Source organism: Antechinus flavipes, chromosome 5 (assembly GCF_016432865.1).
Source record: "Antechinus flavipes isolate AdamAnt ecotype Samford, QLD, Australia chromosome 5, AdamAnt_v2, whole genome shotgun sequence".
Classification (NCBI taxonomy): Eukaryota; Metazoa; Chordata; class Mammalia; order Dasyuromorphia; family Dasyuridae; genus Antechinus; species Antechinus flavipes.
The window spans coordinates 290,742,546-290,757,082 of record NC_067402.1 but is presented as its reverse complement, the minus strand read 5'-3'; the positions used below and the strand labels follow the sequence as shown (position 1 = coordinate 290,757,082).

At 45.4% G+C, this 14,537-nt stretch overlaps 1 protein-coding gene across 2 annotated transcripts in view; it reads right to left on the bottom strand.

Annotated features, from left to right (window-relative positions):
- EFCAB6 (EF-hand calcium binding domain 6) overlaps nt 1–14,537 on the bottom strand; it is a 198,007-nt gene that overhangs the window by 62,746 nt on the left and 120,724 nt on the right. For both annotated transcript variants that reach the window (XM_051962249.1, XM_051962251.1), the window contains exons 17-20: nt 13,401–13,515; nt 10,538–10,686; nt 5,278–5,510; nt 542–638 (exon numbers count right to left, since the gene is read on the bottom strand). In XM_051962249.1, the coding sequence (XP_051818209.1) occupies nt 542–638; nt 5,278–5,510; nt 10,538–10,686; nt 13,401–13,515 (594 nt within the window). The remainder of the gene's footprint in view (nt 1–541; nt 639–5,277; nt 5,511–10,537; nt 10,687–13,400; nt 13,516–14,537) is intronic.

Sequence of the window (14,537 nt, the reverse complement as noted above, 5' to 3'; positions counted from 1 at the left end):
TCGTCTTTCTGTTTGCCTTGGAACCTCAGAAACCTTTTCCCTGGACAACCTAATTGTGCCCAATGCAGCTGTGCTAAAAAACAGCCGGCACATGGTCTGCAAAACACTTTACTACAAGCTCCAACAACCTCATAAAGCGGGAGGGGAGGTTATTCTCTCCATTTTGCAGATGGGAAAACTGAGGGACAGAGAGGTGAAGTGTCTTGCCCGGTCACCCAGTGAGTGTCTGGGGTAGGATTTGAACCCCAGACCTTCCAAATCCGAAACTTTGTCCAGCACCCACCTCTCTGGGCATCCCCATCCACAAACTCCTGCAGAGAATTACTTGCCCACCCAAGATCTTGAGCGCGCCATTGGTAAGCACGTGTCCCCACCACGTTGGCCTGGGGGCCGCAGCGGACCCTGCCGAGCTGGGGCGCAGAGTCAGCCGGGTCGGGATTGTCGCGGCACAACAGGGGTCCCTGCCCTGCCAGCAGAGCGGGCGCCGCGATCCCTGCCACATGGAAAGAGGCTCTTTGCCTTAGAGAACGCGCCTTCTTACCTTAGACAAGTCAAACCACCTGTTCTTTGCTTCCGAGACCAGATAGTTATGAGCCTGATCACAAGCCAGCTCTGAATCTGTGGTCTTGGGCTTGGGCCTTGGAAAGGGAAAAATAATAATAAATCAGTGTGTTTTCGATGAAAGGAGATCACGAAGCTCCCGGGGGCCCAGCGCCCCCCCTTCCAGGGACCCCCTCCCCTCAGTGTCAAAGACGCAGTTTCACGTCTGCTATTTCACATCTGGTCTAACTTAATTCTTGTTTCCCCAGCTGCATGTTTGGAGAGCCTTTCTAAATTTTCTTTGTCCTCGTTTATTTTCAGACGGATGCTGTTCAGCTCTCTTGCAGCCCCTCAAAACAAATAGAACTCATTTATTCCCTGTGAAAACCAACCACGACAATAACAAAATGTCTAATGTCTCAGCAAGAGACCTGAAGCGTCTTTTCCCCCTGCGTAGCTGAGCTGGAGCCAGAGGGCATGCCCCACTAGGCCACATGATCTCCCTCGGGCCTGATACTGTTTCACGGGCACTGCGTTGTCACCCACTGCACTCGCCAGGAGGAACTGGGTTCAAATTCTGACTCTGGCCCACCTCTCTCTGGGCACTTCATGCCCCCCAACCACCAAATGCAGCCCAATGAAGATGATACATCCTTCACTTCCTCCCAGGGCAGGGCGGATTGGGGGTCCAGTGCTTCCTAATGTGAGCTAGGGCAAGTGCATCACTTTCCAAAAAATGAAACGGGATAGGGGAGCTCCAAGGCCACCTTTGGCCCTAAATCCTGCTCCAGGAGCACCAGGCCAGCTCCGGCTCTCTCTCTTCCTGCCCATCTAATCACGTGGCATCTTTCCAAATTCTCCCCATCTCGGGGTCTCTGTGCTCAGCCCCTCCTTCCTCAGATGCTAACATTCTGGTTACATGTACATTAATTTTAATACACATTTCTTTATGAATCATGTTGGGAGAAAAATGAGAACAAAAGAAAAAATCATGAGGAGAAAAAAAAAAACAGAAGAAAAAGAAAAAAAAAAGTGAATGTAGTATGTGTTGATTTACAATCAGTCTCCACAGTTCTCTCTCTGGATGCAGACGGCATTTTCTGTCCAAAGGCTATTGGGACTGCCTTGGCTCACGGAACCACTGAGCAGAGCCCCGTCTTCCGCAGGTGATCATCGCACAATCTTGCTGTTACTGTGTACAGTGTATTCCTGGTTCTGCTTGTTTCCCTCAGCATCAGTTCATGGAAATCTTTCCAGATTTTTCCAAAATCAGCTTGTTCATCCTTTTTATAACATTACTTCATTACTTTCATGTACCACAACTTCTTCAGCCATTCCCCAACCGATGGCTATTTGTTCATTTTCCAATTCTTTGCTCCCACAGAAATGGCTGCCACAAACCTTTTAGCACCTGTGGGTCTTTTCCCCTCCTTCATGATCTCTTTGGGATACAGACCGAGCAGACACACTGCTGGGTCAAAGGGGATGCACAGTCTAACACAGTTCCAGACTGCTTTCTGAATGGCTGGATCCGTTCCCACCGCCACCAACAACGTATCAGTGCCCCAGTTCTCCCACATCCCCTCCCACATTCGTCACTATCTTTTCCTGTCATCCTAGCCAGTCGGAGAGGCGGGAGGCGGCGCCTCAGAGTTGCTTGGTTTTCACTTCCCTATTCCGTAGGGATTTAGACCATTTTCCCATGTGACTAGAGATGGCTTTAAAATCTGTCTGTCCGTGCCCTTTGAGGATGCCAGGCACAGTGATGAGCACGCTGCTCTGCTCGTCCAGAAGCCCCTCTGTGCTAGGGGTAGAAAGGCCTGCTCAGACCCCCTGCAGGGCCTGAACATGGGTCCTCCTCCCTCAAAGTGCAGGGCTCTCCTCTCCAAGGTGGCGTGGGAGGGGAGGTGACGGGGACCCGAGTGCACCCCCTCCCCTGACCCTCCCGGGCTCCCTCTTCCTTGGGATGGGCTGAAGGTCGGCTCCCAGCCCGCACTTGCGCTGGCAGGTCAGGCGGTCCCCCAGAGGGGCAATTCCCCCCAAAAGTCCTCAGGAAGCCCTGGGTGGGGCAGGAGCTCCCGAGCCTTTTCTCGGTGCTTCTCATTTACACAGACTGCCAGAGACACTAATTCCTAATCAGGAAACCCTCCTCACGAAAGGCAAGGGGACAATAACAAGTCCCTGACATAGCCGGGATCACACGCTAGGCAGCGTGGCCACGAGCCCGTGAGGCTGGGGGATTCCTGTGCTGACTCAGGGCCCGGACCGAGGGCTTGGATGTGCCCGACCTCTGGGAAATGGCAGCCCCTGTGTCACTTCCCGGCAATGGCAACGTCCTGTCTCCTCCCGCAGAAACAAATGCACTTCCCTTCACTGGTGAGACACTGAGTGGGATTAGGGGCTTCCGGTAAGTTCACTTTGGGGACCCTCGAGCTTCCTGGTCAGTCTGCTCTCTGGGCCGTGTCCCGAGTGAAAAGCAGCGCTCATGGAAAGTGGTTTCCCAAAGGCTGGAACCTGGAAAGCTCTTCAGGACGGCTTTCCCAAGCTACGGCAGCCCATGAAGGGCAACGCAGGCAAAGCCATGAGGGACTTCTCCATCAAGCGTCACTGGTGATAATGGGCAAGCAGCCCTCTTCCAGCCAGCTCGGCTTCTCTAGTCTGCTCCCAGCAGCGGGGCTCTCCCCCAGTCAGATCCGCTCCTCTCCCCCGCGGGGGTCTGTCCCTCGCCCCCTCAGCAGCCCTGCTGTCCTCTTCTGCTCCCCTTGCTCTCCCTGCCTCTGTGACTTCAGAGCTGTGGGGTTTTGACTCACATCCAGTCTCTCATGAAAGCATCAACCTCCCAAGTCCCTGGCTTTTCCTCTGGCTTCCCCTGCCTCTTATCAGGGTCTGCTCACGGTCTAATGCGACTCGAATTTAGGTTGAGAAACTCAAAATCCACATTTCCATCAGTGTCACACAAGCCACATGATATTGTCTCAGTCATCAGTTTCAACCTCACAATGCCCATGACAGTTTTGTAAATCAGACTGTAAATTAAAGGCAATCATGCCTAGGAGCCATCTCTGCCTTCCCCTTGGTATGTTTTGTACCCCAAGGAGCTCTTTTCTCACCGTTCTGTGCTCAACCTTGGGTTCTGGGGTGAAGGAGGAGGAAAATGTCCCGCACGGGGCTCAGGCTTTTATGCAGCCTCCCAGAAAAGGAGCATTAGACTCAAGCCCGTCCTGCAGCCACGACGCCTCTTGTGTTTCTCCCCCCTCTCCACTCACGTCTACCACCCTCACTTAGTCCCTTGCCACCTCTTACTTGGATAACTCCCAAAACCAAATAACGCTGGTCTCCATGGCATCAGCCTTTCTCCCTCTATAACCCACCATTGAAACAGCTATTAAAAGAATCTAAGAAGAAACCAGATCAAACCGTTGTCATCCTCCTGCTCAAAAATGACTCCTTACCAGTGGCTCCTTAGGAACTATGGGCAAATCCAAGCGAGCCCTCCCTTGGGGGCGGGCGGTGAAGGCCCTCCGTGAGCCGGCATCCACCCCGCTCAGTTATCACAGCCCCCCACCGCTGGACTGCCCGTGTCTCCTCTGTCACTTGTTCCTGGGCACTCTCTGTGCCTTAATGTGCTCCCTCCCATCAGGATTCTTCTCTTCCCTCCAGACTCAGGTGCTAGCCCTTGTTTTTTCCCTTCCCACTGAACCTCTGGAGCTTCCAGCAAGCTCACATTTTTTCCTCTCATCTTCTTTCCATCTTCTTGTGCCCCTAAGATCTGTCTAAAGATCCACATCTCAAAGTCCCCTCACTCACACGGGCTATTCCCACTCTCCTGCCCCAGACACAAAAGGCACACACAAGAGCCCTTCCCCACATCCATAGCCATCGTCAGCACCAGCATTCCCCAATCACTCATTTCTTTCGAGTTCCCTCCATCTTGTCCACGTGCTTTTCACTATCATTTACAGACTTTTTCTGGTCACTCTCCCTCCTCCTTCCCAATCAGCTCATGCTTGGGTCACCGTTTTTTCCATCCCAACTCCCTGCCTCTTTAAAAGCCTCATTTTCTGTTTTCCCCACCACCACCACCCGCACAAACACTCCAGCTATACAAAGGATTGGTTATATGGTCATGCCTCGGACCACACTGAACCAAATTCCTAATTAGGGCTGATTCTGTGGTCTAAGCTTTGGATTGGGAATCTGCATTCTAAGCCCTCTCCCAGCTCTGGCACCTCCTGTTCTAAGCTCTCTCCCAGCCCTGATATCCCCTGTTCTAAGTTCCCTCCCAGCCCTGACACCTCCTGTTCTAAGCTCCTTCCCAGCCCTGACATCCCCTGTTCTAAGTTCCCTCCCAGCCCTGACATCCCCTGTTCTAAGTTCCCTCCCAGCCCTGACATCCCCTGTTCTAAGCTCCTTCCCAGCCCTGACATCCCCTGTTCTAAGCTCCTTCCCAGCCCTGACATCCCCTGTTCTAAGCTCCTTCCCAGCCCTGACATCCCCTGTTCTAAGCTCCTTCCCAGCCCTGACATCCCCTGTTCTAAGCTCCTTCCCAGCCCTGACATCCCCTGTTCTAAGCACATTCTAGCATGCCTGCTTAATGGTACGGATTAGCAGTCCCCTCTGTAAGGCAACCCTTTTGTCCTGTTCCTTTTATGACCATAGCTAGCACATTCTGTGTTAACTCTGTTCCTAATGTAAAAGCAGAAAGACAGTCATCCTTCCCTAGGAGTTTCTTTTTACCTGATAAGCCTTTGTGGAGGGTCATCTTTTCTGAACTGTTTCTTTTCACACAAATTCCGAAACTCCCGGTAGTTGAGTGTTAAACCTGGCTTCAAATTCATTGCATCAAGTAGTCGTAAGAACTCCTCATCTTTCAGAGTGATCAGCATGTGATGCAACAACGTTCTAAAGTCGGCCATGTTAATGATGCCATCATGGTTTGTGTCCGTCTTGTAAAAGGCAGAGTAGGCATCCTTTTAAAAAACAAAAAGTAGGATTTCTTAGGACTTTGTTTTAAATCAAGATGGTGCTTCTATTATCAATGAAGTACCCAAAAGAATAGTGGTTGTAGAGGAACCTGGTTTTTTTCTCATTCTGAATTTTACATCCAGAAACAACTGAATTTAATAACTCAATGTTCTAAAAACCTGAGACTTGAGGAAGGAATTCCTAGGTGATAAGAACTTCTGGGAAAATTAAGAAAGCAATTTGACAGAAATTGGGTTTAAACTCCCATATTATACCATATGATCTAATAAAATCAACATGGAGAATACTAACTGGATCAAGTACTTCCAGCAGCCAGGATGAGAATTACTACTAGATAAGAAATGAAAAGTCATCAGAAAAAACATAATTGATAATCATGATTACATGGAATTGAACAGCTTTTACATGAGCAAAATCAATGAAGATCAGATAACAAAGGAAAATATTTTTGCATTAAATATCTCTGTAAAGAATGGCAAGATATTATATTACATGGGCTATATATACGTATATATAATAGAGATTGAGAGAATTAACACAAATATATAAAAATAAAACTAGCTTCCACTGGCTAAGTGGTCAAAAGATATGACTAGATAGTTCTTGGAATCAGAATCAGAAACTATTGACAACTATTTGAAATACTGTTTCAGAACACTAATCAAATCAAAAGGCTTTGAGACTTCATTACACACCCAGAAAATTGAAGATGACAAAAGATGAGAATAGTTAATGTTAAAGGGATTGTGGGAAAATAGGCACACTCATACATTGTTGGTAGAGCTGAAAATTTTGGAAAATAATTTGGAATTATACAAATAAAGTGACAAAAATGTCAAAATTGCCAATAACCTTTGACCTGTATGTAAATGCTACATAGGGCAGGTACTACAAAAAAGGAAAATAAAATACAAATTGGGAGCAGCTAGTTTGTATAGTGGTTAGAGCACCAGCCCTGAAGTCAGGAGGACCCGAGTGCAAATCTGACCTCAGAATCTTAACACTTCCTGGCTATGTGACCTTTTGTCAAATCACTTAACCCCAATTGCCTCAGCAAGATAATAATAATAATAATAAAACACAAATTTTTGCAATCATATACAAGCTATTCGGAACAAAAAATAATTTGATGTGGTAACAGCAATAACCATATATGTAATGTTTCGCTGACACTAGGTTAACTCAGAATATCTAACTTTGATTAAAGTAGCCACATTCACTGGCTTTAGTTTTCTATAAGCCGAGGGGTGATTTTTGAGTCAAACTTCACGTTTCATTTCTCTATTGTTATTTCTGCATTTTTTTAAAAATTCACATTACTCGTGCTTCCATGACATTGACTTAGAGAAATGACAGGATCTATGAATAAGGAGAAGTAGAGCAATTCAAGGATCATTCAAGTCCACAATGCAATAGGATTGGTTCTACCAAAGCACAAACAAAAACAAAAACAAAAATCACACTTCCAGGCTAGCTCCTCAGAAATACCAAATGGGGACCTGGGGCTAGCTGGATGTGACTGGAGCCTCAGCAGGAACCACAGACACTTTCTCCTCCTAGATTGTGTCTGGAGTCCAGGGTCTGAATCCAGGAAGACTGAGGAAACCTGACTGAAGAGGAACACCAAGTCCAGATGTACTGCAGAAATGGCCCTGGGGGGAGAAGGAACCAACCCACCAGGAGTGCAGAGGCAGTGGGTCAAGGATGCTTCTGGCTATGGACATTTGCAGGAGGGGGGAATTTTTGGTTTGGTTTCCAGATCAAAGGAGAGAGCTGAAGTGAATCTGGAGACATCATCCCCCCCAACCCCACAATTAGAGGCACTTATACTAATACTTCTAATTTTAAAAAATTAACCCAGCAAAAAAAAAAAAAAAAAAAAAAAAAAAGAACCCAACCACAGAAATTTACTGTGAGAATAGGGAAGGCTGTGGTTCATCTTCACAAGAGAACACTTAAGGAAAAAAGTTTCTTCTACTCCAAAGAGTAATGTCAAATGGCTCCCTGCCCAGAGAGAATTTATAGAATAACTCAAAAAAGAATTTAAAAATCAAATGAGACTGAGAAAAAAAGGAAAAAAATAAAAACCATCCAAGAAAAACAAGATTATAAAAAAGTTAACCAATTAGAAAAGAAGATATAGAGTCTTAAAGGCAAAAATAACTCTTTGAAAATTATAATTGGGCAAGGGGAAGCCAGTCCAACTATAAGAGACCAAGAAATAACAAAACAGAAAGAATGAAAAAAAAAGAACAGAATGTGAAACATCTTATAAGAAAAACAACAGATCTGGAAAACAAATCAAGAAGAGAAAATACAAGAATAATTAATTGGACTAACTGAAAGTTGTGACCAAAAAAAGAACCTTGACACAATAATGCAAGAAATAATCCAAGAAAATTGCCCTGGGGTAATAGAACATGAGGGAAAAGTAGAAAAAGAAAAAATGCACCAATCACTATCTCAAAGAGATCCTTTGTGGAAAACACATAGGAATATTATTGTCAAATTTCTAAAAACTCCGTATTAAAGAGAAAAATTTGCAAGAAACAAGAAAAAAACAACTTAAATATGTTTGAGCTACTATTAGAATTGTACAGGACTTTTCAGCAGCCACAATTAGATCACAAGTCATGAAATCCTATATATCAGCAATCAAAAGAACTAGGGCTGTGGCCAAAAATATCATATCCAGCAAAACTATACATAACATTGAATGAAAAGCTTGGGGCAGAGTTGAGTAGACTTTTAAAAAATCCCTAGAAAAAGGTAAAAAAAAAATTATGTTATACCAATGAGGTGTAGAGGAACAACAGACACAGAGGCATTAGAGGTGGGGAAGATGACTTGTAGTTTTAAAAACCTACTCATTCGGTAATGGGTTAAATAGGCAACACTACATATTACCATAAAGGGTATAGCATCCTCCAAAATGTGTAAAGAAACAAGGTGAAGGGATAGACAGAGGGGGAAGGCAAAGTGGGGGAAAAAGAGAAGGGGAGATTAAGTAATAGCAAGGCAAACTAAAGAGCAGATTTATAGCAGAAGAGTTAGCACGCACAGGAAAGAAGAGATAAGTCAAACTTAAAAGATTCAATTAAGAGAGAAATCTACATAATGTGTCTAAGCCATAGAGATGTTGTTTTGGATATAGTTTACATGGCAGTAGATATGTGTATGTGTGTCTGACTACATGTAGATATGTATGTATCTGTGTGTAGAGATGTGTGAGTGGGTTGGTGAGTTGGTGTGAACATATATGTGCATATGTATGTTTTATATATATACACATACACATATGTGAGTGTGCATGTGTTGATATGTATATCTATGGATATATCTATTTATGTATATAACACATATCTGTGCTTAACTATAGCCTACTTGAGGGAGGTGGAGGGGAATGAAAAAGAGAAAAAAAAGAATAAACTAAAAAAATTATATATAGAAGAGAACAAAAGAATAACCTACAAAGAAGCAAAGAAAAGATGGATATTTATGAATATAATTTCTTCTCCCATTATATGTCCTTTCTTGAATTTGTAATTTATTGTTATATATTTTGAATCTTCCCTGATGATCTACCGGGCACTTGATAATCTTCTATTTTGTGTTGTTTTCCTTTTCTGATTTTCTTTTTCTATTCTTTTTTTTAATAAAGTTTTTAAAATAGGAATACCTAAGCGTGTAATCAAATGCTAAAATATTCACTCCCAAAAATTATATTTTAAGAATTTTTAAGACCAGTGGACCAAATAATCTTGTCTCTATTCAAGAAATGATGATCTCTGATAAAAATGTTGATATCCTGAGAAACATAATGTTCCAGGATAAAAAAAACTCCCAGTTAAGAAGATGGAATACCACTACATCACCTTGCACCATTTCTCATATAACAAAAGATTAAGAGAAACATGAAAAATCTTAAACAAACTGATGCAAAGTAAGGGGAGCAGAACTGGCAACAAACTAGAAGCTAGCAGGTGGGACAACGCTCCATCAATGTGCTGTATGAAACAATGAACAGATGACTACAGAGAAGTATGGGAACTCTTTTATGAACTGATCAAAGTGAAGTGTGCAGAACTGGAAAACACATAAATAATCATTAAATTCATGTAAATGGAAAGAGGAACACACAGAGAGAAATCAAAAACAAGTGCTAGGAAATGATAAAACTCAAACTTGACCCCAAAGAAGACTATGAGCCCCTTAGGGCTAGCAGTCCACAGGTCATGGAGTGGTAGGTGACTTATCCAGAGTCACAGAACCCAGGTCTCCCCTATGCCATGCTGCCTCTTGCCCATTAGATGCCAAGGAAGCGGTGTGGCACAATGGCAGGCACCAGACCCCCTGGGTTTAAATCCTGACTCTGCTTCTCAATTCCTTTGTAGTCCTTCACAAGTCATCTTAAGCTTTGTCATGGGTTTGTCCTTGATTTTTGGGGAGGGTTTTATTTGTAAAATTCTGCTTCCAGGGCAAGAACCCACCCAGAGCAGTAAGTACGTAAGGGATGTGTTTTGGAGGGGCCTAAGAGAGCACTGAGCAGGTCCCAGGGAGGGGCTCCTCTGCCCACTGCCCTCCCCTCCCCTCTGAAAATCTAATGAAAGCTGAATCACAGGGTGATGATGGAGGGAGGAGAGAGCTGGAGTCGGGAGATGGGAATGGGGGGTGGGCCCCACCGGCTGGTCCTTCCCTTCAGAGGGGCAGTGGGACAGAGAAAGGGGCGCAGGAGGCCCAGCTGCAGACTTCAGCTTGGCTGAGCCCGGGGGAGGTGGGCACACAGATTTGCTGTCCTTTCACGCCTCCCCAGTCCCTACTCAGCCTGGCCCTGGGGTACCAGCGAAGACATGGAGCACCTGAAGGTGTACAATCCACTGTTCTCATTATTATATGAGATGAAACGGTAAGTTTCATGGACATATTGTTCACGGATGGAGCAGGACTTCCAGGAAGAAGGGGAAGGGCAGAGAAAGCAGAGGGACAAAGGGCTCATTTGGGCTCTCTTTACCCCGTATACTTCCTTAATCTTCTTAGGGAAAATCTTCAGGCACTCTTCAGCACTTGTAAAATGACTCTCAAAACTAGTCTTTGGAGTAAGAGAAGCGGGCACTGCCGGGGTCCCGGGAGACTCTAGTCCATTGGGTTTCGCATCTGAAGCTATTAAAGAAATTAGAAAAGGCCAAAGGTCAGAAAGCCCCTGCTTGATGTTTTTGGAGCCAAGCCCACCATATTTGCTCTGATTGTACAGGGAGTCCATCAGGGTGGGGACCCCCCCAAGCCTATCCATATAGTGGGGGACACTGGTCAAAAATAAGTGACTCCCTCCCCCATGAGGCCTTCCTCTCATACCAAACTTCTGCCTGATGTCCCCCATGATATCTGACCATATTTCTTAGTTATTTGTATTTTCTCATCTATATTCATGTGGTTTCCCTTCAATGGAATATAAGCTCCTGGGGAGCAAAGGCTGTTTCTTTTGGGGGGTTATATCCCCAGTATTTACAGTAGATGCTTAATAAATGCCTGTTAAACACTTTTTGGATGGTTTAGTTAGAATCTTTACTGAAACGTTTGAGCTGGGAGGAACCTTATAGAAATCACCTAGCATGGGGAGTGGAAAAACCCATAGAGCTCCCTTCTCAGAATCACACTTTTCAATGCATGAAACAAAATGCAAGCAACTACATCACATTGAATCAGTTATCAATATATTTTAAGAATTTTTAAGACCAATGGACCCGACAATCTTGTCTCTATTCAAGAAATGATGATCTCTGATAAAAATGTTGATATCCTGAGAAACAGAATGTTCCAGGATGAAAAAAATTCCCAGTTAAGAAGATGGAATACCACTACATCACCTTGCACCATAATGGGTTGGAGCTGGGCTTGTTCACAGTTCACAGCTAGTGAGGGATTTGGCTAAAGGGGTCACAAAACTCCATTGGAAGAGCCTTGGGTCTGGGTCAGAGTCTCCTTCGCTGCCAGGTGGTAGGGTGGGCTCCATCCAGTCCAGCCCTACCCTGGGATGCCACAGCTCAGGCCTCCTGAATCCTATAGAGAAGCTTTCATGGTCCACCCCCAGCACTTGAGGACATAAATCTTGTAGCTAAAAGGGACCTCAAGGCCTATGGATGCCAACCTCTGGTCCTACAGGGAGAGAAATGGAAAAGTGCTACCCAGTGGACTAAGTGTGGGAGGCAGGTGCCCATCAGCATGGGACATCATTATGACAGAAGAATAACCAGAATGGGCGGAGACTGACAGCAAGGATGGGATGTGCTGGCAGTGCCCTCAGGGGGACCAGCCCCCTAGGGAGGTCAAGGCCTCATCCTGCCCAAACAGCTGGGGCTCTCGCCCTGACACTGCTCAGCTCCTGACCCTCTAGGGGAAGACATCTCCTCCTCGCCCCAGGCCTTACAGCCTCGTTCCCATAGGATCTGGCTGCTCCCACTCCCAAACCCCTTGTGTTTGTGGGTCCCTGAGCTCTGTCGCTCACCTCACAATGAAATTGAAAAATCCTCGAGCTAATATTTACACCATCTTTAGAGCTCTTCCCAAGAGCTCCTTCTCTAACTGGAATATCATGGGATGCTGGAGAAAAGCCCATCAACACAGATTCAGGAGCATGCAAGCAGCCACTCCCCCTTGCTCTGGACCCCATTACATTTGGGAGGAAATCTTCATCTGTCTTCTCTAGGGAGAGCATCAGAACCAAGGACCAGATAAAGATGGTGGAAGGAAGCAAACAGCTGGGTGGGCCAAGCATTGGTGCTGCCATTAGATGACAGACTAAAGAACAAGGTGCTTTACATGGAAAATCCTTTCCCCTTAACCTCATTAACATCCTCTGTAAAACTGAGGAGTTCAGATCTGAATCTATCCTCAGACATTCTCTAAACTCCTTCAAAGCTCCAAATTATGACATTTCATTTCCTGCACCTCAGTTTCCTTTTCTGTCAAATGAGGGCCTTGGACCAAATGGCCTATGATGTTCCTTCTAGCTCTGGATCTCCTAGTCTATGAATAGCAAGCCTTGATTTATGGACTCTGGGTGGAGGGGAATCTTTAAATTTGTAGGAAACTGTGAATTTCACATTCTGCACTTATAATTTTATTCATCTTAATTTGGTTTAACTGGGTGCAGATCTCATTCAAGTCAGGGCCTGATCACTGCCATCAAAGACCATCATCTGAATATTTTTTTAATCCAAACGTGGTTAGATTAAGTGAGTAGCCCTGAGAGGATGTGGCTGAAATTACAGGCACATCCTGAACCACAGCAGTTCTACTGTTCCATGGTCCGGCCCAAATGTTGCCTTGCTATTCCACACACGGGACGTTCCTTTGGCTTTGGAATTCATACAAGTTGTCCCCTATGCCTGGAACGCACACTTTCTAGCCTCCCTCTTGTAGAATCTTTAGACCTTTTGAGGCCCAATTCAAGGGCCACTTGTTGAGCTTCCCAATAGCCAGGGACTTCTCCTCTTCTGAAGTTACTTTGCATTAGTTTACATTATAATCAAGATTTTACATTTATGTACATGTGAAAATATAATTTCCCCCAATAAAATGTAAATGGGAACTTGCTAAACATTTGTGGTAGAGTGAGTGATTGGTCACATTGTTTGTTCATTCACCCAAGCTCCAGCTCAGGGTCTGTGGCAACTCCAACAATATCCTTTGGACAATCGTGGCACTGACTGTCCTCGGGAGCTCAGCCCTTTGCGAATGCTAGCACTACCCGGCGACTGATGGCTCACGGGCTCCAGCTCAGAGTCCGAGGGATGGCTGCGGGACAAAGGGTGTTAACAGCCCAGCTGTTCCTTCAAGATTGTTTCAGGCAACATTTGCATCTTACGTTTAGCTACCTTCAAATCCGGATGCAAAATCAAGATAACTCAGTCCTTCATTTTTATATCCTATTTTTTTAACCAGTAGACCAAACTGTTCATCATCCATAGGCATTCCATTATCTTCTAGCACCTGGCAGAGAGAGAAAAGAGGAGGAGAGAGTTAAGTCACTGCCTCCACTGGGTGGCTCAGCTGGCACCTCGGAATGGGCATTGCCCAATACGACAGCTGGTGGAGGAGTGGAATGCTTGTCTCAGCCAATGGCTCCCCAGTGCCAGCTGTGATTGACAGGGGATTGATTTCACTTTTACGCAAAGAATTCAAAACTAAATCAAATATGCTTGGCCAGGCTCAGTTGCCTCTTGGGAGGAAAAAAGTGTGGGGCGGGGATCATCAGTTTGGGAGACCAGAGAGCAGGGCAGCGTGCACCCATCTGTGTGACCTTAGTTGAGTCCCTTTTACCTCTGGAAAATGGCAGGGTGGGGCAGGAAGCCTACCGCTCTCATTCTTAACAAAAAATGTCAGCTTTATTGTCACTTTCAGTCAAACATCTGACTCTCAATCAAACATTTGCTCATTATAACTCGGCCAGGCTGGATTTTTTTTTTCCTGGTGTGATCACCCAATGGCCTCCAACTCAATCTCTGTCTCTACCCTCACAAACACAGAAAAGAACATAATCACAAAATAGATTCTAACCTGCTTTCTGGCTTGAAACACCAGGTGAGGCAAGGAGGGAAAAAAAAAATCTCTACTTCCTAGGTTTTGCAAATGTGACAGCAGAGTCCCCCTGAAGAAGCTGATTGGTTGATCAGATCAAAGTAGCCGGTGATGTCACAACACTCCATGCCCAACGGTCAGTTAGTCAGCTAACTTTCTTAGGTGCCCCACCCGTTGAAGGCAAGGGAAAGGAAACCAATCCAAGCTTCTGCTCTCCTAGAACTTACTGTCTAAAGGGGACAGAGAGGGCTGGGGAGAAGCATGTCCAGCCCCCCATGCCCAAAGAAACATACAAACACCCAGGAAGGAGCAGAGCACAAACCACGGACAGAGGGCCAAGAGCCAGGTGGAGGTGAGGAGAACAGCCTACCTTGGGAAGGTGAGCACAGGTTGAGTGCCAAAGAAAGGGAAGGTATGATTGACAGAAAGAAACA